Source organism: Astyanax mexicanus, chromosome 24 (assembly GCF_023375975.1).
Source record: "Astyanax mexicanus isolate ESR-SI-001 chromosome 24, AstMex3_surface, whole genome shotgun sequence".
NCBI lineage: Eukaryota > Metazoa > Chordata > Actinopteri > Characiformes > Acestrorhamphidae > Astyanax > Astyanax mexicanus.
The window spans coordinates 3,047,401-3,073,479 of NC_064431.1; the positions used below are offsets into that span (position 1 = coordinate 3,047,401).

The window sequence follows — 26,079 nt, forward strand, 5'->3', positions numbered from 1 at the left end:
GGGTTTCTTTTAATTGTCAGTTATTTATTTATTCATTTATTTAGGCATCAGCAGATAAACACTTAAAACAATAAAAAGTATCAGAAACATGAATCAGCCCACGGTTTCAATCATATCAGAGCATCCTTAATTTTTTTTTTTTGTTGGTGCTGCTTTCAGTAAAAGTATGGTAAAAGCATTTAAACAGGAATAAAATGACGCAAGACAACAGTTTTCTTAAATAAATGTTTTTTAATAACACATTCAAAGATGTCATATATTTTCCTTAAAAAAATATCCATCCATGCAACAACAACAAAAGGGGAAATAAAGAAACTTTTTGGGTGATAGATTTTTCTCTACAGGTTCTACCTCACATCTATGGAAAGACCAGGAACATCCGCCACAGACGAGGCCACGTCAACTTCATCCCAGTCCCTTAAACAGACACAAGAGGCTGCAGATTCCCTTTTTCGCTTTTAGTAACATTAGCTTCTTTGACCAAGCTTTTCCTCTTAGACAAAACTCACAAAACACTTCAGACTGGGACAGTCAACGGTGCCAATAGTAAGCAAATCTAGTTTTGCACATTCTACATTTTGCCGTCCCACTGTGAAGTGCTTATGTGAACACTGACCCATTTTTTCTGTCCGATATCTGAAAAATATGTATTATTGTAAGAACATACACAGCAATATGGACTTTTTGCAAAGTCATTTACTTTATACATGTAAAACATACGTTTTTTAAGGGTTATGATCTACTAATGTACTGCGATACATTATCCCCTCAAATTTTACATTGTTTGACTGACTGAATCTGAGCAGAAAGTAGAGCTCTATATACCTTTAAGAACAAATATATATAATTTATTATATATACATTTCTATAAATTACTAAAGATTATTTATAATTAAAAAATTGTCTCCCAATTTAGCCTAAAATTTTGACTAGCATTTTGACTAGCAAACGACACATGTGAAGAGTAGCATCACAGCGCTAACGCTCGGAGGAAAGCGCAGCGACTCGGTTCTGATACATCAGCTCACAGACGCAGCCTTTTGCTGATCCACGTCACCCTAGGAGTGATGAGGGGAAAGAGAAAGCTCCATCTACTGTACTGTACCCACCAAGAGAGAGCAAGGCCAATTGTGCTCTCTCGGGGCTGCGACAGCAGATGGCAAGCTGCATGCCCAGGATTCGAACCAGCAATCTCCCGATCATAGTGGCAGCGCTTTAAACCACTAGGCCACTTTGTGCATCCCAATCCTGCTACGTGACTTAGAGACCTGACCCAAGTACATGTTGACTTATATTTATACACATATAAAGTAAATGACCTTGTATTTATATCTATCTTTCAAAGCATCCAAGCATACATTTCCATTTCAGTGTCCATATTCTCTTAATATTATAATTTTATGGCTGAAAAAGTGAAGAGACTAAAACAAAAACCCCACATTTCTTGCAAGGCTCCGTTTGTCTTTGGTGGAGCAAATAGAAATGACACATCATTGACCAATGACGTTCCTTTTTGGAAATATAATAGGACAGTTAATCTAATCTATAATCTAGACACATTAATATGGCTGATGGCCCCTCAGTCAGTGACTTATATTATATAATATAATACAAATATTACCAGGAGAGGTATCTCTATAGTAACTGGGGGAGTGGAGTAAAGGTGGAGGTCGGGTCGGGTTTGGTTGTGTACACAATATAACAACAATACTACACTGGTAATACCAATACAGTATATGCATGTATTAATATGCATTTCAATACAAAAATACGACCCGCCGGGGCCTGTGATGTGCCAGAGAGGGGGAGAGAAAAAAAAAACATAAAAATAAATAAAAAATTATTATTCCATCAATAATTGTCATCAAAAAGGGTAATGGCTACAGTGCAACTGTTCCACCTACACAGAGAACACCCTAACCACGGTGAAACTACGAGGAGACGAGGCTCCGCCCACGGTGACGGCAAGGGGACACGACGAGCTAAACGGTGAGGAAAGGTGGCGTTAGGATTTTTTCTTTAGTCTTCTTTAGTCTTTTCTTTATAAAGCTCTGGAAAAAATAAGAGAACCCTTAAAAATGATGAGTTTCTTTGATTTTACCAAATGAAAACCTCTGGAATATACTCAAGAGGAAGATGGATGATCACAAGCCTGAATTTTTGCACCAGGAGTAAAGGCACAAAGTTATCCAAAAGCAGTGTGTAAGACTGGTGGAGGAGAATATGATGCGATGAGATTTTAAAACCAGGGTTATTGCAGCAAATATTGATTTCTGAACTCTTAAAACTGCATGAATATGAACTTGTTTTCTTTGCATTATTTGAGGTCTGAAAGCTCTGCATCTTTTTTGTTTTTTATTTCAGACTTTTCTCATTTTCTGTAAATAAATGCTCTAAATGAGAATATTTTTATTTAGAATTTGGGAGAAATGTTGTCTGTAGTTTATAGAATAAAACAACAATGTTCATTTTACTCAAACATAAACCTATAAATAGCAAAATCAGAGAAACTGATTCAGAAACTGAAGTGACCTCTTATTTTTTTCCAGAGCTGTATATATGTATAAATATATATATATATATATATTATGTATATAAATATTTTTTCATGTATATAAATTGCATTGCTACATGTGCTGATGGAGGTGGATAAAGGATCACTGTGACGTAAAGTCAGTGTGGATTATTTCTGATGTTCTCAAGAATGAAAAGCTCTTGAGGGAAAGAAATGATGGGAAAACCATGCTGTCGGATGCGTTCCAAACATAGTCTACAGTGCAAAAGATAGGATGGTTAACTTTCAGCATAACCATATTTGACAGACTTTGAAACATCAACACAACAGTGATTATAATAATAATAATAATAATAATAATAATAATAATAATAATAATAATAATAATAATGATGAGGGTGACAAACATATGGATAAACATACTATACTGTCCCATTGACATGCCTAGGACTGTCAGTACTACCATAAACCAAAGAGGGACACTTTTATAATAATTATTATTATTACAAAAAAAGAAAAGAAAAGAGAAAAACCAAAAAAATAAGTGTAAAAAGCTATAAAAAAAAAAGAAAAAGCTAAAACACAATGTTGGCTCTAACTGAAGTGAATAAGTAAATAAAAGGGCTACAGAAACAGCAACATCATTTAAAAAAAAAAACTGAAACAAACAAACAGGCAAAATTAAAAAAAAAAAAAAGCATAAAAGCATGTGACCTCAAATGTGATAATTTTTTTTTTTTATCACACAGTCTCATTATGTATGGTAAATGTTGTTGCCAAAAGGCGAACTTCACCTTCTTATCCTTTTATTATTATTAATATTATTGTACAGACGGAAGGAGAGTGGGCGTGGCCTGAGCGAGGCCAGGTAAGCGTCATCATCATCTCTACCACCTCTCCTTATTTTTTACAGTAAAGCTTTCGCAAAAAAAAACAAAACATAACGAGCAAAAACTGCTCCCTTTAGGAATACTGACGTCGGGGAATTATATATAATCCGCCATATAATCCCCAACCAACACAATCTCTCTCTCTCTCTCTCTTTCTCGCTCTCTCTTTCTTTTCTTTTCTTTTATCTATACTCCATTCGCTCACTTATGCACACATATAAAACACACACACACACACACACACACACACACACACACACACACACACACACACACACACACACACACACACACACAGACAGACAGACAGACAGACTTATAAACAAACAGACAGACAGATAGACTCATAGACTTATAGACAGATAATCAAACAGACAGACAGACTGACAGACAGTCAGACAGACGCTTTCCCTGCAACGCCCCCTCCTCAATCTGTGAAGAGGACCTGACCCTGGACTTGCCCTGAGCTGTGGCTGCCTGCTTAAATCTCCTGACTGCAATTCTTCAGCTGGCCACATGGTGGCGACGAATCCACAGGACACAGACGAGAAAAGAAAGCAGTCCCCTCTCTTCTTCTTCTTTTTCTTCTTCTGCAGAGTGGAGGGGGCTGTTGTTGTGTTGTTGTCCTGCCATTTCTGTCCTGAAGGTGGGGGCCGTGTACTGTAAAGACCCTTTGCAAAGGTCACCTCCACTCCACCCCCTCAGACGCCGCTCTGGAGCGTTACAAAAACAGACCCTCGCGATGTGAACGCTCGTAGTTCCTCTGAGGTTCTTCTGTGGTTCCTCCGCAGCTCCTGCATGTACCAATGTGTCTCTGAAAATCAAATGTTTTTCACAGTCACAGTTTTCTCAGTCTCTGTGACCATCACATCAAGAGTACGTTGAGCACGTTGTGTCGAATGTGGAGGATGAGAGGGATGAAAGCAAGTGGGCGGGTGGTGGGGTTTGTAGGGTGGTGGGTTTTAACGGCCATTACAAAGATGGCGGACGAGAAGGGATGGAGAGGGGAGGCCTTTAGCTACTGGTTCTCCTCTCGTATCGCTTCCAAGATGTTGATGAGGCTCTCCAGTCCGAAAACGTAGCCTCGGTCGGGCCCGTCGTGCACCGTTTGGTCGTCGCGGAAGCCTTTGAAGGTGCTGTGGGCGAAGTCTATCATACGCACGTCCACGCTGGGAGGCGGGCGGCCGTGCGGTTCCGACGGCGGAGGAGGGAGTGGTGGAGGTGGAGGACGCTCCTGTAAAAGCAGGGAAGGGTTCTGGGGGGCGGTCTGGCCGATCAGGGGCTGCTCCTTCTCTGAGGGCGGCTCGGCTGGCTCGGGTTCCTTCCCCTCGTAGATGATGAGCAGAGAGCTGGAGTAGAAGCGGTACGAGGCCTGGCACTCCAGCACGGCTTTGAGGTTGCGCAGCTTGTTTAGGATGGGCTCAAACAGGTCCTTGCGCAGCTGGGCGCCGTTGTGCATGTACTGGTAGAGCGACTGGCTGAAGCCTTCGTTGGACAGGCCTCGGCCGTAGTACTTGTTGCGGCAAAGGTAGTGGCCCGTGTCCATCTGGAAGACCTGCAGCGGGAAGAGAAGAGAGATTATAGGTTATTTTGATGCTCATTTACTTTACACTGCTCTGACTAGTGATGGGAATTCTGGCTCTTTCTCGGGAGCCGGCTCTTCTGGCTCAGCTCACTAAGAAGAGCAGGCTCTTTCAGCTCCCAAGAGGCTTCTTAGATTTTTTTTTTTGGTTGCTTAAATCAATTTATTATCAAATTATGTGTAAAATGAATTACTATAATTATACAAAAATAAATTATGAAATACAAAGACCCATCTCAAGTAAAAAAACAGGTCCAATCTCTAAATGTGTTCATTATTTGTAAATTTGCAACTATATACAGTAAAACAAACAGCACTTAACAAAATAAAAAAATAAATGTGATATGTTTTTTTCATACACTGATCTTGATATAGAGTCTATTAATAAAATTATTATTTTATTGAGTAAATACTACATTCACCATTGTAAACTGTGATACTTGAATTAAATACCAAATAAATAAAAACATGCCTAATAACTAAGAATTTATGATGAGATTGTTAATATTTTTCTGTTTTTATCATTTTATTTTCTTCCTTAGTGTATATTTTATGCTGTCTTCTATTGTGGTTTACATGCATCATTTTGAAACTTTAAATAAAAATTTAAATATGAGTTAAAAAAAAAAAAAAAAGTTTGACAGCATTAGAACCGATAATTACACTTCATATACATAATTACACTTTATATCGGAACAAGATTCACACTGTATAACTGTGATGCATATTCAAATACATATTCGATCCATGGACGTGACATGAATGGAAACGGTCAAATCGTGGAATTCATGGGTCTTTCTGCTTTTACCCGTTAGCATTAGCGCTACGTGCTTCTCTCTCGTACCCACACAGTTGTGCAGCTATAGCTGCAAAAAAACAGCAAAAGCAAACCGCCTGTCCTTTTTTCTTCACCTCCTCGACCTGAGCATGAACTTCAGAGCAGCTGTTTACTGTTTCTCCACTCCAGCAAAAGATGCTCCACATATGAGCTGCTAACAAACTCATCCATTTCCCTTTATAAAGCTACAAGTCTCTCGTCTCTCTAATATGAGGGTTTTTCTTAGTGAAGAAGGAAGAGACGTTTATACAGGTATTAATGTGCAGCATGTGAGAGGTTTCAGGAACAGATTTGTTCACATTACACACAGACACAGATCACTTAAATTTGTTAATGTGCAATTTTTATTCCTTTTTTTTACAGCTTTTGATTAGTCAGATTTTTATTTACTTGTGTGTAACATCTGTAATATTCTATGCTTAATATCACTTCTGTAGTCATATTTATTTTAAACCTCTATAAGTCTCATAATAATGTCCATTTTTCTATTGCAACATACGATCTTATAATAATGACACATAAAACAAGATTTATTCTACTTTTCTTGGCAGCAGTATCCCTCTGTAACTTAACACCTATAAGCCCTTGTTTAATATGTTTGCCACCCTGGCAGGCAGACTAATCAAATTCAGCACAGGGACTGTATTATAAAGGTCAAACAGGATCAGAAATTAAACTGGAATTTTCTCATCGTTTGTTCGTCAAATATTGGCCAACTTTAAAGCATTATTTTTCGGGCGTCACAGCTGTGCACACATTCATCAATCAGCCCCAGAGTGTAGCTGGAGCAGGCTTGGTTTTGTGGAGCAGCAGTTCATCACTGCAGGTCTCTCAGTGCAGAAAGAGGCGTCTGAGCTAAAGAACAGCAGCCAGCGCAGCTACAGCGAAGAGGACGGCTGTAACGGGAGAACCGTCACTCAGCCCAAGGGCCTCATTCCTCCTCATTCCTCACCTCACAGCCCTGATCAAGCCTCTAGAATTAGAAAACAGGAAAGCCATTAGAGAAAGCCACTTTCTGCTGTGGAGCCGGAGCGGAGCTGGAGCGCACTGTGCACTGTAAACCCATCAGCTGTTTCAACTCGAATGAATTGAATTCTATTTGAAATCAATTTGGATGTTTCTAAACATTACTCAACTATTTTAAATTAGCTGAACATTTGTGAGCACATATACTGTACTATATAAACGTATATCTTTGATTTGAACCAACTTATAAAAAATAATACACAATAACTGTGTTTGGTCTGTTACCATTGGCAGCTTATTTTCCATTGGCTTCTGGCACAATCTATTTGTGTACTGGGTGTGTCCCCTAGTTTCTGACACTCACTATCAGAGTCAGAGACAGTAAAAAAAAGATGGACGCCGTGTCTCTGTTCCCATTCATTCAGTGAAAATGAAGCCAAAATCTTCCGCCATGTTGGCGATCCTGAAACCCGAGTCTGCCCAATAGAGACCAGAGGAGGGAGAAAGACTGTGGAGATAAAGCCTACTCATTTAAATAACCCCGCCCCTGAGGGCTGCCTCGAGGTCACAGGCTGCAGAGTGGAGCGGAGTGGAGCTGATGGTCTGTTATTGGTCCCGCCCATAACCAGCCCTTTTACAATAACCACACCATTATTGAGTAGACCAAAATAAGGTTTAAAAAAATAAATTCTGTGGGGATATAAAAATTTAACAATATAAGCAGAGGTTAAACGTGATTGAAAGTTGTTCTGTTTTGCCATTAAAACCTATGGGGATGGGTGGGGTTACACAGCTTTCTGCAACCGAACAGCAGGGGGCGCCCAACCTGTGGTGGCTTCACTTTTGAGAGACGATGCTCTGTCCAGTTATACACAGTCTATGATCAGAATGTAGTCATTCTGTCAGAGCTAAACTTCACAGCACAGGCTATGGGCTAAGTCAGTAGCAATCTGCTAAAAGCAACAGTGCTACAGCTACACCTTCCAGGTAACGTTCATTGGTTCCATAAGTCTTCTATAGACTGCTTGTTACACCCCTACAAGTGAATGATGTAGTTTTTGACTTATGATTTGCACTTATTGTATTTCCCTAAAAACGAATTGTCTGTCTTTAATTTATTGCACATAAGCCCTGATGCCAATCTTTATTCTGTATCTGCTTCAGCTAAAATAAAACACTGTCTGTACAGTGTGTAACTTAATAATACAGCACAAATTTACTGTTGTCTAGTTAGATAGTATTTAATCTACGTATTAAACACTTCATCATATTATTTTTCACCATTAGAGATTTGTCAGGAGCCGCCACTGTTAGTTAGAAGGAGTGCACACACACATTTGGACAAATACAATTATATTATCTACCCTTACCTGCATCCCACACACTCGCACACCCAGAGTGGCGGAGGTGCTCTGCTCACACTTCTTCATCTGGCGAGCGGCCTTCTCCTCAGACGCGTCGTCCCCGTGCTGCCGTGTCCCCATCTTCAGGTCCAGGATGCAGGGGTAGCTGAAGTGGTGCACCACGTTCTCAAGCAGAAGAAATTCTGAAAGGATTCTAGGTCAAGGAACTTTTATTCCTGTACAATACTCACCATTCTGTAAAAATAAGTTCTGTCTCTACAGGTGAATCTCAAAAAAAATTAATATCATTGAAAAGCTACTTTATTTCAGTAATTCAATACCAAAATGTGAAGCTTACAAATTAGAATATTATATATTAAGACCAATTGGAACTTTTGGCAGTGTGGGCAGTGTGCCAAATCCTGCTGGAAAATGAAATCTGCATCTCCATAAAAGTTGTCAGTAGCAGAGGGATCAGAAAGTGCTGTAAGATTTTGTGGGAAAACAAAACTGCACTGACTTTAGACTTGATAATAAAACACAGTGGATCAACACCAGCAGATGACAGACATGTCTCTTTGTCCAAACCATCACTGGTTTCCATTGTTGGAAACTTCACACTAGACCTCGAGCAGCTTGAACTGTGTGTCTCTCCACTATTCCTCCAGACTCTGCTCCCTTTATTTACTTTAAATGAAATGTAAAATTTACTGATGATCAGTGATGGTTTGGAGAGTCATGTCTGTCATCTGCTGGTGTTGGTCCACTGTGTTTTATTATGAAGTCTAAAGTCAGTGCAGTTTTGTTTTCCCTCAAAATTCCCACTTACAGCACTTCATATCTTACAGCTTCCCTCTGCTGATGACAACTTTTATAGAGATGAAGATTTCATTTTCCAGCAGGACTTGGCACTGGATCTGCCCACACTGCCAAAAATACCAATTTGTCTTCATATATAATATTCTAATTTTTTTTTGAGATACTGATTTTTGGGTTTTCATTGGCTGTAAGCCATAATCATCAACAATAAAAGGGTTTTATATTTTGAATTAAATTACTGAAACAAAGTTACTATTTAATGATATTCGAATTTTTTGAGATGCACCTGTTTATTCAAGAATCATTGACAGCTACACTGTGGCAGAATCCCTGGGGAATCTGTCCCCGATTCTAAATCCATCCATTAAAACTTCCAACAGGATCTGCAATTACTAACACACTACTCCAATAGCCTACATACTCTTAGTGAAAAGTTTCATTTAGAAACGAGAACAATCCCTCACCCACTTCATTTCAGCTTTCTGGGGCACTCCTAACAAGTTTAATTGCCTACTGCCAACACCCAGCCCGAGTGATGCCTTCAAACAGCAGCTGGCCACCCGAGAAGCCTGTAGACTATCAGTGAATTAGTGAGGTGCAGGGTGGTCACCTTTGTCAGTTTGCTTTTTTTCTCCTCCAGCTAAAAAAGCTAAACAAGCCGGGAATGTGTGAACACAGCGGAAAATCTAATCTGGCCCGTCTCTAGTTTCTGCAGCTGTGGAGGGGATAATGTTTGTCTTTGACGAGCAGGAGCTTCAGGGCTTGAGTCAGCTACACTCAAACAATAGTAGGGGACCGGGGACCACCAGGTACAAGCTGAACCTGATCCCTCAGCTCAGCAGCCTCCATCTTTGGAGAAAAGGGTCAGAGAGAGAACAACCTACCTCCCCCAACAACCTTCACAAATGTCCTCTGCAGTTCAATTCCAGCAGGAATGGGTTTGAGCTATAGGAACTGTAGAATACAGAACCATTAGCTAGGAAATCTCCTGTGACCTGATTCAGCACAAGCTGAAACCCCTGCAGCAAAATCGTCTTTATTAGACTTTTTTTATTAGACGTATTACTTAAATCATATTAACATGAAATATTTGGTACAATCTGAGCCTAGAAAACAGGAGTAAGAACAGTGGAGTTTATTCATTTTAAGCCCTTTCTTTTTGGATATTTTCACTTGCTTGTTAAAAGTCTGCTGCTCACAAACTATATAATAAAATTCCCACCTATTATAATAGACGCCATGTGTAAAAACAACCCACCACCCATCAATTGCATTTAACTGGATCCATTAAGGGAAAGCAGGGTTGGCCCCTGCAACTGCCACTGTTTTAGCAAGTCAGAAACAATATGAAAATACAAACAGCTATCCTTACCTGCACTCTGTGTCATTTTTATATGAAAACATTTTTGGGCTTTTTTAGGATTTATTTAGAATTTTCTCCCATTTTTTATTTTAACTGCTGCTGATGCAGCATTGCTGAGTAGCATCAGAGTGCGATTGGAGGGAAGCACAGTGACTCGGTTCTGATACATCAGCTCACAGACGCCTTGTGCTGATCCACATCACCCTTTGGAGTGATTAGGGGAAAGAGCAATGCCAATTGTGCTCTCTCAGGATACTGGCAGCTGACGGCATGCTGCATGCCCGGGTTTCGAACCAGCAATCTCCCGATCACAGTGGCAGTGCTTTAAACCTGCTGGACCACTCAGAGCCCCTATAGATTATTTTTAACATGAAACCTTTGGTGCAATCTGAGAGTAGAACATGGGTAAGGAGAGTAGAGTTACCATTTACAAATATGTTCTTACCACAAACAAACCTCTCCTGAATTAGTGGGTCTCAGTATGATTGTTTTGGTCCATATCAGAGTCTGATTACTCTTTTCACACCTGCTCAAACAAACCGTTTTAACGGGAACAAATAGTGTTGGTGTGAAAAGGCCCTAAGACATTCTAAATACTGACAAAAAATTTTTTAAAAACTGTCTAGGTTTTTTTGATGGTAACTAATCATCTCCTACTATTTTCTTAGGGATAGACAGATAGACAGAGTGCAGGATACTGTACAGCTTCCTGTCTTTTGACTCAGATCGCATCCGGCTGAGCTGCTGCTTGTGGCATCGCAGGCTCCAGGGGTTGTGGCTGATCTTCTCTGAGCTCAGGCCGCTGTTGCTGTCCAGCATCTGGAAGGGCACGTCGGAGTGGATCTGAAGGTCCAGGCGGGGGCTCTTCAGCTCCTGGAGACTGAGAGAATAGACAGAGGGAGACATGGACACGGTTATTTCACTAAAGGCCTGTTAATTTTATCTTTATGGTCTATTTTAAGGTCTATTTTCATACACAAGGCAAAACTGGATTATAAGGCGCATAACACTAGTAAGGAACAAGGGTGTCAACATGTTTAGAGTACAGACAAAAGGGTTTATCCATGTCTGCATTTAATGCCATGTATAAATGAGTTTTTTAAGGTTATTTAGAATAAAATACAACTTCAAAAACCCTGACAAAAATGCAACTCCAACAGTTACATTACCACCATCATGCTTGACATCATGTTTTTTTTTGTTTGTTTTTTTTTTTACAAAAAACACAAAAAAACTAAGAGTAAAAAACGTGCAAAAACAGAAGAAATCCGGATGCTAAATCCTGACTAACACTGATAAATGTGGACAAACATACATATACAATATACAACCAACTAAGGGTAATTAATGGGCAAAAATAGTCAAAATCAGGATTAATTATTTGAAAGATTGGAAGCAAGGAAGGAAAGAAGAAAGTGAAGAAGGAAGGAAAAAAGGAAAGAAGGAAGGAAGATACTTTATTGATCCCAGAGGGAAATTATACCACAAACAAAGCTCTGTAAAATCTGTAGTGTGCCTGAAAAGTCCTTCACTGTACCTCCAAATATTGGGCTAAAAGCAAAAAAGTACATGACCTGCCCACTCGGCAAAATACTAATACTGATGAATCACTGTGCTGAATGCAAATTTAATGACCTACATTCGCAATACTTTTGCGCACAAACACAGTCCTTCCTCCATCAGCAGCACGATGCTGAGGCTAACGTCATTACGTGCAGCGCAGGCGCTGAAAACTGCTTCCCAAGTCCAAAAAAGTAGTGCTACAGTCAGCTGTTACTGCAGAACTAAGCGTTTACAGGACACTGCTCTGGTGCAACGGACAGGAATTAGCTCTACATTAAAAACAATGACTCTGCATTGTGGGAAGCATGTAAGAAACTTCCATTCATTTAAAGTGTAGGGGAAGGGCGCCAACAATATATTGATCCACATGGAGCAGCTGAATATGGATTACGGAAAGAGCTGGTGTTGCCTTGTAAAGCCCGGGGATTAGTGTTTATTATGTGCATTATAATAATACAGCTACTGTTCCAGAGAAACCCATCCATATGTTTTCATATGAATTATGAATATGAATTTGCTGAGTAGTATTACAATATTTCAGGTTATTTTTCCAATGTAAAATAAGTGTGTGCAGTGTGTAACTACACAAATAAATGTATTTCGGGAGTGAAATGCATGTAGATTAACATCAACGATCAACTCGTTTAACTTTGAAATATATATATATATATATATATATATATATATTAGAAGCCACCATGCTATGGAAATGTGGTGCACACTCCATGCAGTTTTTTTAGTTTAAAAATATGTTAAGCTTAATCAGTTTCTATAGCATATCATTTTTATATAGTACAAACAAAAAAATCTTCAAACTTTTTAAACTTTTCAATTTTTTTAAACAATAATTTAAATACTATATATATTTTTATTAAGAGACTTCTCTAAAATGTGTCTTGCATCCCACAATTGCTATATTACAAGTAAAATATCATCATTATCATACACACCACATTATACAAAAATAAATAAATAAATAAAAAAAATCCAATCTATCCATTGACTTACAACCTTAAATAATCAGCATAACTAACTGTGGAATAAATTTCCTCACAGTTCCTAAGAGTTCCTGAACCTGCTCAACCTTATCCTTGGTACTCTAAATTGTCTATTTGAAGGTAAAATAACATATCCTCTCTACAACACAAAATATGACCTACATTTTGTAGAAATTAATTAATAATAACGTAAAGTAATAAATAATAAAACTTTTAAATAATTTGATAATCTAACAGCGCCACAAAAATATTGCGCGGAACACATGGAGTAAAAAAATATGCTTTCAAGCCAAAGATACCTCTGTTATCACAATGTGATTTATTTTTTATTAAAATAAAAAAAATATATAGAGTGGTCTAAATCGCTGCCACTATGAGCGCTCATGCAGCTTTGCCATCAAGCTGCCGGCGCTCAGAGGGAGCACAATTGGCCCTGCCCTCTCCGGGTAGGTAGATGGCGCTCTCCCCCCATATCACTCTTTGGGTGATGTCTGCAGCACAGGGCGTCTGTGAGCTGATGTATCAGAACCGAGTCTCTGCGCTTTCCTCCAAGTGAGCTGTGATGCTACTCGGCAATGCTGCATCAGCATCAGCATCAGCAGCAGCTCGAAAAGAAGCGGTGGCTGACTTCACATGTATCGGAGGAAGCATGTGTTAGTCTTCACCCTCCTGGTGTGTTGGGGCATCACTAGTGATAGGGGGAGTCCTAATGAGTGAGTTTGGTAACTGGACATGTAAATTGGGGAGAAAATGGGAAAAATTTGAAATAAAATTATAAAAAGTAATAATAATAATTAAGATATTATTGTGTATGGTACAATATAGCACAACCCTAATCTGAACACTACACACTCTTACAAACACAGAATAAACGCTCCTTTCTAAACTAATGGCATGTAACGATTGGGTGTAGTGTTGCCCGGTTGTGGCGGTGCTGTTCCACAGAGGTATCACAAAGCATAAATTGCCCGGGGCGATTAAATGGCATCCAGCTGGAGGTTTGTGCGGTTACATCACAGCCACAGAGGAATACATCATCAACCCTCTACACAATAGAAAATAGCACGGATTCAGTTTCTAACACACTGCAGCTCTGTACAGCAGCACAATAAATACCCTGTGCAGGTTAATGGTCCGTTACATGGTCCGTTACATAATCAATACATAAACAGCTGCCCAACATTTGCTGGGAGGGCAGTGAATCACGACACCATGACAATGCAATGAAGAATATATGCATCTTCCTCTTATTTCCCCCACAATTGCCACTATCGTGTTCTTATTTTGACTATTTTTACAGTACAAAACATACCTAAAACCTTTTCTCTACCTTTAAATATTAAAATTCAGAGTAAGAGACCACACCCACTTGATGAAATACTAATACAAAGCGAACAACCAACATTTACATTCATTAGCAACAAAGCAGTCCAAAATATTAACACAACCACCACCATGTTTGACATATCTGTACTGAACAATCACTTAATTTGATATATTTTGTGTTTACTAAAATAACGTACATGTAAAACGCATGCAAGAATAGATGTAAACTACGAAAAACTATAAAATAACACTAAAGTATGCACAGATTAAAAATATATATATATTTAAATATTAGAATATATATTATGCAGTCAATATAATATAAACTCAACAAGCAGCCCCACAGTAAAGGCATTGTTGTATGTATGACATACATATACATATACAGCTCTGGAAAAAATTAAGAGACCTCTTCAGTTTCTGAATCAGTTTCTCTGATTTTGCTATTTATAGGTTTATGTTTGAGTAAAAGGAACATCGTTGTTTTATTCTATAAACTACAAACAACATTTCTCCCAAATTCCTAATAAAAATATTGTCATTTAGAGCATTTATTTACAGAAAATGAGAAATGACTGAAATAACAAAAAAAAGATGCAGAGCTTTCAGACCTCAAATAATGCAAAGAAAACAAGTTCATATTCATGCAGTTTTAAGAGTTCAGAAATCAATATTTGGTGGAATAACCCTGGTTGTTTTTTAATCACAGTTTTTTTCATGCATCTTGGCATCATGTTCTCCTCCACCAGTCTTACACACTGCTTTTGGATAACTTTATGCTGCTTTACTCCTGGTGCAAAAATTCAAGCAGTTCAGCTCTGGTTGGTTTGTGATCATCCATCTTCCTCTTGATTATATCTTGATTAGGTTTTATTTTTGGTAAAATCAAGGAAACTCATCATTTTTAAGTGCTCTCTTATTATTTCCAGAGCTGCATTGCCTTGAGCAGGCCTTGAGTATTAGCTTATAGGCTAAAACGCATATTATGCTAAAAATATACTACTTTTATAATGTCATAAAGTCTCTAAAATCAGTAATGTGACTATATGTAAATGTTAAGTGTTATCAGAGCTTTACTTCTCAGTGCTGTCACTCTCGTGAGCCGGTCGGTCCTCCTTATGGTCGCTGCTGGAGCGGTGCAGGCTGCGGCGCGAGTGTTTCCGGCGCGGTTGGTCCCTCTCAGGCAGGTCTTCGTGGTCCAGGCCCTCGCTCTCCACGTACGGGTACGCTACCAGGTTAATGTAGCCGTCAGAGTCGCCCTCAAAGCACACCAGCACCACACCTGCACACAACCAGCAAACAGAGACAGAGTTCAATCAACTCAATTGTGAAATGATTTGTTTAAAAAGTACAAAAAAAAGAAAGTGCTACATAAATGATTATTTTAATATTAGTGGTGTCAATTGATTAAAATTTATCATCCGATTAATTACAACAATATTCTGTGATTAACTGCAATTAATCGTACTTGTTTTTCTTAAGACAGTTACATTTTTATAGTGAATATTCTAATTTAAATAAATAAAAAAAACGTAAGAAATGTAAAATGCAATTTATATATATTTATATTAGTGGTGTTAATTAAAATACTAGTATATATTTGTATGTTTGAGGGGAGATAAAACCAATGTGGGGCGCTGGAACAAAGAACGCATGATAAATTGAATAGAGGAAACTTTTTTTTTTTTTTTTTTGCTTTATTTTAAAAACTTGGTTGTAAGGATTTCTGAATTAGAAAAATTTGCTGAGAAAAAAAAATATCAGGAAGTGTTTGGTATTAATGTTGACAGCCTGTTGAATATACAATTTTACTCAATTAATGACAAACTGCTTTAAAACCCTAGTCAAAATTGTTAAACTAAAGTAGAATAGTTTACATTGTTTCTACAATTCTGCACAAAAGTGTGAATTAAGTGTTTAATTAAGACAGTAATAATAGTGTAGTGTGGTTTTCCTAGCAGTAGGGGTGGGAGATATGGCCCTAAAATAATATCACAATATTTCATGGTATTTTCGTGATAACGATACTCTTGGCGATATGACAAAACACTTAAATATATATATATATATATATATATATATATATATATATATATATATATTAAAAAATACACTATACACTGCAAAAAATCAAAAGATATATTTTATTATTACATACAATATAATACTGTACACCCCTAAGTAAGATATTAATAAATACAAGAATTTTATCAGATTTGTAACAAAGGTCAATGATCCAGAATGTCATGATACTTATAATAATGCACTCCAAATATCTTCATATATTCAGAATTAAAGTAAAATAAATGATACTGGACAGATATACTCTGTCTCTAGTAGATACATGATGGGAAATGGGATGGGTGATATGGCACGATATTTTAGGATATTATATCGTTCACGGTATTTAAAATTTTTGACGATAATATCGTGTACGATACGATATGGCACACCCCTACCTAGCAGACTGAATAATTTTTATTGTATTATTATATCTCAGTGTAGAGAGTCAGAGAATGAGTGACAGAGCAAGAGTGCCTGAGAGACTGCGGCACAGTGTGTCGACAATTTCAAGAAAAAAAATGAAGTGTGGCTGAATCTCTCAAAGTAGAGCCAGACTTTAGAGCACTTCAAACGGTTTATTTCACGGTCCACGTTTCTGTGCGTGCTCTCCGCTTGTGTGTGTCAGTGCGCAGTCATGTTTTTAACCTCAATGAGTTTGCGTTTATGTGTATTTTAATGCAAAGTACCGAAAGTAAGCACTGTTTGTTTTTAGATCCTTCGGTACTCTGTAGTACAGACATTGCGGTACTGGTGGAATTGTAAGAATTGAGTTCTCCCAGTGCTGTATTTTTTGGATTAGTGCTTTTTTTTAAAGCATGTATACCCAAAATAACACATAATAACACACAATAACACAATATTACAATATTAAACACCCTGCACTGAAAACGAATCAAAAATGAAAAACATTACAGCTGTGAACATGACAATTCAGGAACACTAAATATAGACTGTGAGTATTCCTATTCTAAAACTACACACCCATTGTAATATTCATGACTATAAATGGAGTCATCACAAACAGTTCTATGCTGCGTCACAGACTCCCGAGAGCCGGGAAGAGACTCCTGTGTGACGTCAGGCTGATGGACTGTGCGGTTTTGCGTCAGGAGAAATGGGAGAAGCCGGCGGTGGGTGGGGTCGGAGGGCGGGTGGGCTGTGGTACAGAGAGAGAGAGAGAGGGGAAACTGAAGACGGCGGCTGGAAGGAGGGCTATAATCATGCATCATCCTGCTGACTCTCAGCTACAGGCTGGTCTTTTTAGCTCTCTGATCCCTCCTTGGTGATGTCAGATCGGTTACTGGAGCTAATGAATGGAGACAGTGCTGATGTCAGAGCAGCCCAGCCTACATCAGGGGCAGGCTGTGTGTGTGTATATGTGTGTGTGGGTGTGTACACTAGCGACCAAGTCTGTTCTTGAGCCAGCGAAATAAAGCTCCGGCAATACTGTGCTAATTCAGGAAGGGCTCAGTTTAATGGGCATTAAGGATTTAGCGTTTGGCTTGTTTTGCAGAGGTCTTAAAGACGCAGAGCTTTCCCAGCTCTATTCCTCAGCCTGCACTGTCATTCACAAACACGGGGGCAGATTAAATCAGTTTCCAGGGGTCGGTTTCTTCATTTTATTAGGATGTTTTCCCACCTGTAGTTGGTTTCTATGGTTCGGATCGTTTAATGAATGTGTTTACTTGCAGCGTTTTCTTCCTTTGTTTGGTTTGGTTTCACACAGGCATAAACCCAAGCATGTCGTCTTCGAGGGATGCCCATATCTACTTTATATGGAACTTGGCCTTCAGTTTGGAGATGCTGATACTCAAGCTCACTCCAAATTATAGTGAACTTGTTTTTTTGCAAAACACCGGCTTAAATTTGACAAATCACACAAGTCCTATCCAGGTCAGTCAAATTGTTTAGTTTAGTTTATTTCGTTTTTTTGCTAAACATATACACACATTAAAAAAACAGATAATAAAGAAAAGAGACAAAGAAAAAAAAATCACATCCTGTATCTTGAATTTAAACAATCAATAAAAAAAAAACACGAAAAGGTATAGGCTGAAGCTTTAGCTCAAATGTGGAACAATGCTAATTTTTGGAGCAGTCAGGTACCTACTGACCTCTGTAGAAGTGCCCATGCTCAAAGCTGCTGCCAATCAGTAGCCAAGATTTGGCAAATTTTTAGTGGCCCAATCCACATACTCAGCTCTACTGTTCATTCAACAAATGTGGCTCAATTTAAAAGAGAAATTAACAGCATGGGTGATTATTATTATGTTTCAGCTGACAAAAAGTTATTAAACCCTAACTGATGCAGGGAGTAGCTTCTCATTTGTTAAACAACCATGTGGAAACACGCATCCTGTGATAGTGGAAAAGACGTTACTGTTTCAGAAGACCCAAATTAGAGAAAACATCTAAAGAGATGCTAAAACTACAAAAATCAGGTTAAGAACGGTCCAATGCATTGTTAAAAAGTGGAAGGACATTAAGAAAACATCACCTGATCATCTGAATGATCATCATCTGTGATCACTTAAACGTTTGGTAAAATCAAATGGTAGATCAAAACAACACTAGAACTCAGGGATATGTGTAATAGGTAAAGAGCATTACCACATGACTAAAGCTGGAAAGCAGAACAACTGTGTCCATCCAGTATTTTTGGGATGAATTGGACAGTTGGGAATAAGACTTGTCATTGAATGCAAAAAGTAATGCTCCAAAATCTAGTAGAAAGCCTCCCCTGACTAGCAGAGACAGTAACACCAACAAAAGCAGGATAAAGGATAAAATATATGTAAAAAAATATATATTGAGTTGAAAGTTGCATAACTGAAAAATCCCACAAATTCCAACACTTCCATGTGCAGCTTCACTGTACATTACAAGACTTAAAGCTATAAAAGCTTAAAGGCCCCACTGCCCAAGGCCTTGGTACTTGTACCGAATCAAACCCCCAGGGCCAGACAATACACAGTTCAAACGAGGCTCTCTGAAGGACTAAACAATCGAGAGGTTTCCATCTGCACCTCAGCAGGCCTCCAGCAGTCCAGCCCGGGCAGGAGTTAGAGTACACAACCTTCCCCGGTCCGAGCTGAACCGATGCAAATCCCAAAACATCTGCGGAACGCTTTCCCTCGGCCACATTTCCATAACAGTGCTAATGCCGACATGTCAGATGACACAAACAGAGGGAAGACAGGATGAGAAGACCGCAATTGATTAGCCAGAACTTTGACTGCATGAGAAAATGGATGCCAGGGCGCTTTCTAATGGAAACCAGCAGCTTCTGAACGAAACTGAAAGCTCTAAAGTTAACTGGTTCATTGGAATGATTGGTTTTTATAGCTGTGGTTTTGGCCCTAAAAGCTATGCTTTCATTATGAACAGCACCGCTCATCTGTACGGCAAGGCACTTCAGCCTAATGTGATAGAAGCCATAATTTACAAGTTTTTATGAGGAAATATTTAAGGTCTCTGTGTCAAAAAATTAGAAAAGTCAATATATGATAAAGATAAATCATGTAGCATGAAAAATAGGGCTGTAACAAAGCAGTGTGGGAAAAACAATTCCATGTTCTGTTTATGAAATGTTATGCAGTTGCATTGTTCGAACATCAAAAGTCACAAACCTGCTAATGCAGGACAAAGAACCAGTGGGCGTAAGCAAAGAGCGGAGGATATGTATTAGTCATTTTTAACTGAAGCCAATCACACAAGCGCTTTGTTTCCACTATGTTCTCATCGTGTTCACTGCACAAGTTTTGGCTCTCCAGGCTTTGACCTTTGGGAGCCAGGATAGATGACATTTTTACTAGTAACAATTTGAGAACTTTACCTTAAAACATGGATTGTCTTGTTGGGAAGTTGGGAATGAGGTGGGGTGGTTTTATCACTAGCTGAATGCAATCAAATAGTCACAGCAAAGGTCCAAAACCTAGTAGATAATCTAAATCTAAAGCGTTCCTGGACAGTACAGACAAAAGCAAAAAGCATGATCAACTCTTTTGTTTTTCTTTTGAAAGGAACAATGAAAAAGCAGGTGTCCCAATACTTATGTCCATGTAGTCTGTGTATATACAGACATCCAGATAGACATACAGTAACTGGAATATCAATTTCTACATTTTGAACAGCCAATCATGATCAAGCCTATCATAGAGATTAGGAGTAGACGCTCCTAGACGCTAATGTAAATAAACTGGAAGAACAAAACAAAGATGTTATGTCTGCTTTTAACCAGCACGTCTGGAAATCACGTGGTGTTTACTAATACCGTCTGTCTGGGCGCAGCACTGAAACAAAACTTCAGCCCTGGGTTGTACCTCAGTTGCTGCCTGCAGCCCCTCCAACTGCAGCCTCCCACGTTCGCCTATTTATAGCCCTTTACTCCATTTCACACATACCTTTAAGGTTTGAAACCAATTCTTCCCAGCTTGCCATCATGCGCAAACAATGCCAAGCCTTTCGCTCATGGGGTCTGCCCTATTTTTAATCACCTGCATAGCTGCCCAATGGTAAGGGACGGTTTCTAACGGATGGATAGAAAAAAAAAGAAAGAAAGAAAAAAAAAAAAACAGGACGGACCTGCAGGCTTGCTCAAGCCCGGCCTGAAATAGACGCCCAGAGTTTTAAGATGTATTTACTCCAATCGCAGCATGAGGGAAGAGCCGCTTCATATGGAAAGCATGTCATGAATCCGGCGCGGTGACACCGGGGCTGGGGGAGCAGAGGCCAGGTGCTAAATGGGCTTTGAGAGACGAGCTTTGATCAGGGTCACGTACGCTTCCGCGTTAAGGACAAATTGGCATCTGAACTCAAAGAGACTTTAACCAGGGCGGTACACGCCGGCAATTTCAGGAGCTGGAACAAAGAAATTAATTTAAAAGGCAGAAAGGGGAGGGGGAGGACAAATGCAATTAACATATTTTACGGACTATAAGGCGCACTGTGATGAACGTCTATTTTCTGGTGACAAGATTAAGGAACAGGGGTATTGCACAGTAATGTGCACAGATTTCTCTCCTAAAAACTGTTTGGTATTTTTGTAATTGTATATTTTCAATATTTTCAACAGTGAAATTAGAAGAAACAATAGCCACGGTTAGCAGCAGCGCTACCCGTGGTAAGCAGCATTTAGCGCTAGTAAATACTGCTGCAGTTAGCAGCTAATGCTAATACTGCTCCAGCCTCAGTGATGAAGAAACTTTACTAAAACCTCCTGTATAATGCTGTACTTCAGCAGCATGGCTTCACTGCTTCTTAATACCTGATTGGTAAAATTAATACATAATGCACAGAGCTCCGTTACCTGGTTATTCGGCTACAGAATCACTACACACCTCCAAACTTCATGTAGTTACAGAGTTCATCATCACTACACACCTCCAAACTTCATGTAGCTTCAGAATTCATCATCACTACACACCTCCAAACTTCATGTAGCTTCAGTGTTCATCATCACTACACACCTCCAAACGTTACGTAGCTTCATATTAGATCAACAACAGTAGAGCATAGAGAGCTTTAATGGAATGAGTTTCCATGGGCGAGCAGCTCATCAAGAAGATACTTTCAGCAATATAGTATTTTACAAATAACAACCCAATTCACCGCCTGAATAAAAGTCTAGGGTTGAAAAGGTTAACTACTGCAGATAAAGCTGCAGAGGAAGACCAAAATAAAGCGTGACCACAAACTGACGCCACACACCACCGCACACTCACATCAGCCCTGATGCAGGGAGGAGATATTACTGCCTTATCAGCAGGAACCTGGACAGACAACATGAGAAATGGTAAATGCAGTGCTTTTATTAGCCCCAGTGATTTACAGCAATAAGCTGCTCCCCTTCTGGTACAAAGCGAGGGGGCAACAATGAGGATCACGTTGCACAAAAACAGTGGAGGAGCGCCCTGTATGAGAACACATCAGGCACTAAGAGTGTGTGCGCATACAAAATTCCACCCAGGTTATAGTCATCAGTCATTAGACACCAGGCCCTGCTCTGCCTCAGCCACTCTGACAGCTCATGTCATAACATCCCTATGCGGCCCACCTGGCCCCCGGTGATCTGTTTTTCGTTGGTTGCTAAAGCAGAGAAGCCTGGGCCTTAACAAAATCAAGAGGAGGATGAGCAGCAGACAGCAGGAAGAAGTGTTTTAAAGTCTAGATTAATGTCTCCTCCTCTGTTTTACAGCAGAACAGCTGCCCTTGAGCCCAATCGGCCTGCTGTTCTTCCTTATTGAATAGCCTGTATAATGAAAAACCAAGGGATTATCCCTTTTCAGAAACAGGTTTTTTTTGTTGCAATATGTGAACAGCGATGTTCGGAAACATATCAATCATCTCTTTAAACCCCCTAAGCATTTCATATAAGAAAAGTGAGTCTGTATCAATACATTTATGTATACACTATATTCAATTATATATACTTCATCATACTTTTTTAAATTATAAGATGCATTTAAATCCTAAAATATAACTAAATTCTGATGAATACAATATAATTCTGATCATTTTGACAGAATTCTGAAATACAAAAAATAAAAAAATGAAAAAAATATGCCAAGAAAGCCCACAACTAATGTCTGAACCTACAAACGTTGTGATATTTGCCAATTCATGTAACACTTGCCTGTAATCAAGACAAATCAAGACAAGACAAAATTAGACAAGACAAGACAAGTTTTTTAAATGCTGGATTGTGTTCAAGAATCTGTGTCTACATACAGTGACTGTTCTCTCTGGTCACGTATCATTTCAAGCATTTCAGCCTGGACATTTTTTTTTTTTTTTTGGATATTCAATTTGCCAATTCATGTAATGCTCTGACAAGACAAGACAAAACAAGACAAGACGTTATTTTGCTTCTGGGCTCCCCCTACAGTTGTAAAAATAGAAATGACGTGTGCATTTGCTCAACAGCTGAAGAAAAGACAAAAAAAAAAAAAACAGGTAATATTAGTAATATTTGTAATATTACAGGATTTTACAAAAATTATGCTTTTCCACTGCATGGTACTGACACAACTTGATTTTTGTAACCTAGTAGCTGGTTCACTACACACTAGGGGTGGGCAATATTATATCGTATACAATATATCGTGACACAGAAATATCATGATATTAAAAATCCATATCGTGATAATAGAGCTGTTCTGTCTTAAAAGTATTAACATTATTCACTGTGAAGCTTTAGGTGTATTTATTGTATAATTGTTTTAGTTTGCAGTTTATATGCATGCACTAAATATTCTGCAATATTATTTGCTGCATTATATTATTTTATGCTATATTATTTATTTTGCCACATTATGATTATACTGTTATACTCTTATACTATATTCCTGAAATGAATAAATTATTTTAGTTTTCCTATATCGCCAAGTATATCGTTATCGCAAAAATACCCTTAAACAAGGGCGTAGGAGCGGGCTTGATATTGGGGGGGACACATTTGCCAATATGAACCCAAGCCCACCCAATAGTTTCCTAGAACAACATTTGTGGAAATTACTTTTAATTAAAAGTAAATTATTATTATATGGTGATTTTACAACCTAAACATGTTACTCCAGATTACAGCTACTGTTATTAGAAGAATTATGCAAGCAATGTCTGAGTTATCACCTAATATTTAAAATAATATAACAGATTATTATTATTGTTATTATTATTATTATTATTATTATTATTATTATTATGTATTGGCATGTCAATTCTGTTGTATATTTACATTTTCTCCTGCACTTTTATTTTTTTCTACTGAGAGCTCTTCTTAAGATGGTGTCCTTTTATGTAAAAGAATGTAACTTTACGTTTCATAGAGACTTTTATAAACGTCAGGATATGTGGTCTTACTGTGAAATACAAATGAACAGAAGTCACGTTACAGCAGTGTTTCTCAACCCTGTTCTTACATATTCTACTGCATATTAAAACTGTTCTGCATATTCTAGAGCTTCCTCTGGTGGATATACATGATTAATTTAGGCTCCATAGGGGGCTAAAGGATTTTAACAGGTAAACTCAGTAAATGACTGTTTATTAGCTGATCAGGTGGAAAACACTAGTTTAGGGCAGTGATCGGGGTTAAGTAACTGCTTTAAACTACCAACTTAAAGTACTGTACGAAATTCTGGCGATCATCTACATCCAGCTTCTAGATAACTAGTTAGTTAAATCAATTTTCGTTCATTATAGCTCACAGTAAGTCCTGTAATCCTAAATGAATAAACAGTTTGAAAATTAAAGTGATTAGCTGATCAGGTACAGGGAAACATTACATATATATTTTATTTTTTTCCTTTAACCCTGACTCCCAATCAAGCTAATTCCAAAGATAAGCTTACACACTAACACAGCTGCAGTTTATTAATCACAGTGGGTTTAAACTGTGTGCTGATTCAGAGACGTGTATTTTTAACCAGCTATCAGAAACATATCATCACAGTTGACGTGGTTAGCCTATCGTTACCTTTCTTTTATAAAAATCTCCGTATATCCAGATCTGCTTTAAAATCAGCTGAAGCTGCTGCAGCCCGATCCCGCTGCTAAATCTCACAGCGAGGGGGCGGGGCTTCCCCAACAGAAAACTGCCTCTGCTCCGCGCGCCGCAAAACCAGCAAGCTGATTGGCTGTTTCTACTGAGAGGCGTGACTTAATACCTGAACCGGCTCCGTGATTGGTCCGGTCTGTCTCCTCATTAATAGTACAGCTGACCTGAGCGAACTGATATCATTTTTGGGGGGGACAAATCCACCTGTTTCTAATATTGGGTGGGACATGTCCCACCCATCCCCCCCGGTTCCTACGCCTATGCCCTTAAATATCGTGATATTATTTTAGAACCATATCGCCCACCCCTACTACACATTACCATAGAAGTGAGCGTAGCTGGTGAAGTCGCAAAACAAGGTCACTATTATCTCAAGAGTAACAACACAGTAGGCTTTTTGCTTCAGGTAGAGTAACTATTCTCTCTGGCTAATTGGGCCAAGCTTTTCTGCATTTCAGTTTCTACTCAGCTTACCTGCAACCAGAGGCAACCTGTTAGTAAAAAATATGCAGTCGATTTGCCTGTAAATCCAAGTCTCGAGACATCACGCTCCATCAAAGTTACAAAGTGCAGTATAGCAGCGTTTTAGCCCAGAGCAGGATTGACGGTCAGTGGAGCATTATTACAGTCAGTAAAGCATTAATATGATTGTTAGCTGTTATTTTAAGCCACAACCCTTACATAACACTGCTTTAAATCTAAATATATATATACACACAATAAACATGGCTTTAGAAGAAGCAGCTCTATAAATCCGGCAGGTGTACAGACACAACAGGGAGGAATAAAAATGTGCGACAGGGTCTGCCGTCACCGAGCAGCAGTGGAAACAGTAGGCGTGTGAGGGCAGCACAGGAAATGAGCAAGGGAAGCCGCGACTTTATGATGTTTGCGAAACAGGGACCATGCACTTTAACAACGGCTTCTGTAAACATGCCACATTTAGCCGAGAGGCTCATTTTCGCCCCTGCTCTCCCAACATCTGCTGGCGTGCCAACAGAGATTACGATGCCACAGCTCAGCAGCTTTTGATATGAATCAGATGCTGATTAAACACTTCGCTGAGGCTAAGTGGTCACTACATGACTTCTTCAAGAATCCCAGAAATGATGTACACCTCAGTACATGAGACTGTAATGTAATAATAGAGAAATATTCATCAACATGTATACTTGTACTCTTTGTATATTCCAGCTTGGTGAGCAGGAGTTGGAGCACAGGGTCAGTCATGCTACAATGCCCTGTGGAGCAAAGA

General features: G+C 38.8%; 1 protein-coding gene across 1 annotated transcript in view; it reads right to left on the bottom strand.

Annotated features, from left to right (window-relative positions):
• Positions 1 to 211: 211 nt before the first annotated feature.
• ip6k1 (inositol hexakisphosphate kinase 1) overlaps positions 212 to 26,079 on the bottom strand; it is a 58,161-nt gene continuing 32,293 nt past the window's right edge. Inside the window, exons 3-6 of the mRNA XM_022682225.2 lie at positions 15,281 to 15,485; positions 11,015 to 11,196; positions 8,162 to 8,337; positions 212 to 4,960 (exon numbers count right to left, since the gene is read on the bottom strand). Coding sequence (XP_022537946.2) covers positions 4,424 to 4,960; positions 8,162 to 8,337; positions 11,015 to 11,196; positions 15,281 to 15,485 — 1,100 coding nt within the window. The 3' untranslated portion in view covers positions 212 to 4,423. The remainder of the gene's footprint in view (positions 4,961 to 8,161; positions 8,338 to 11,014; positions 11,197 to 15,280; positions 15,486 to 26,079) is intronic.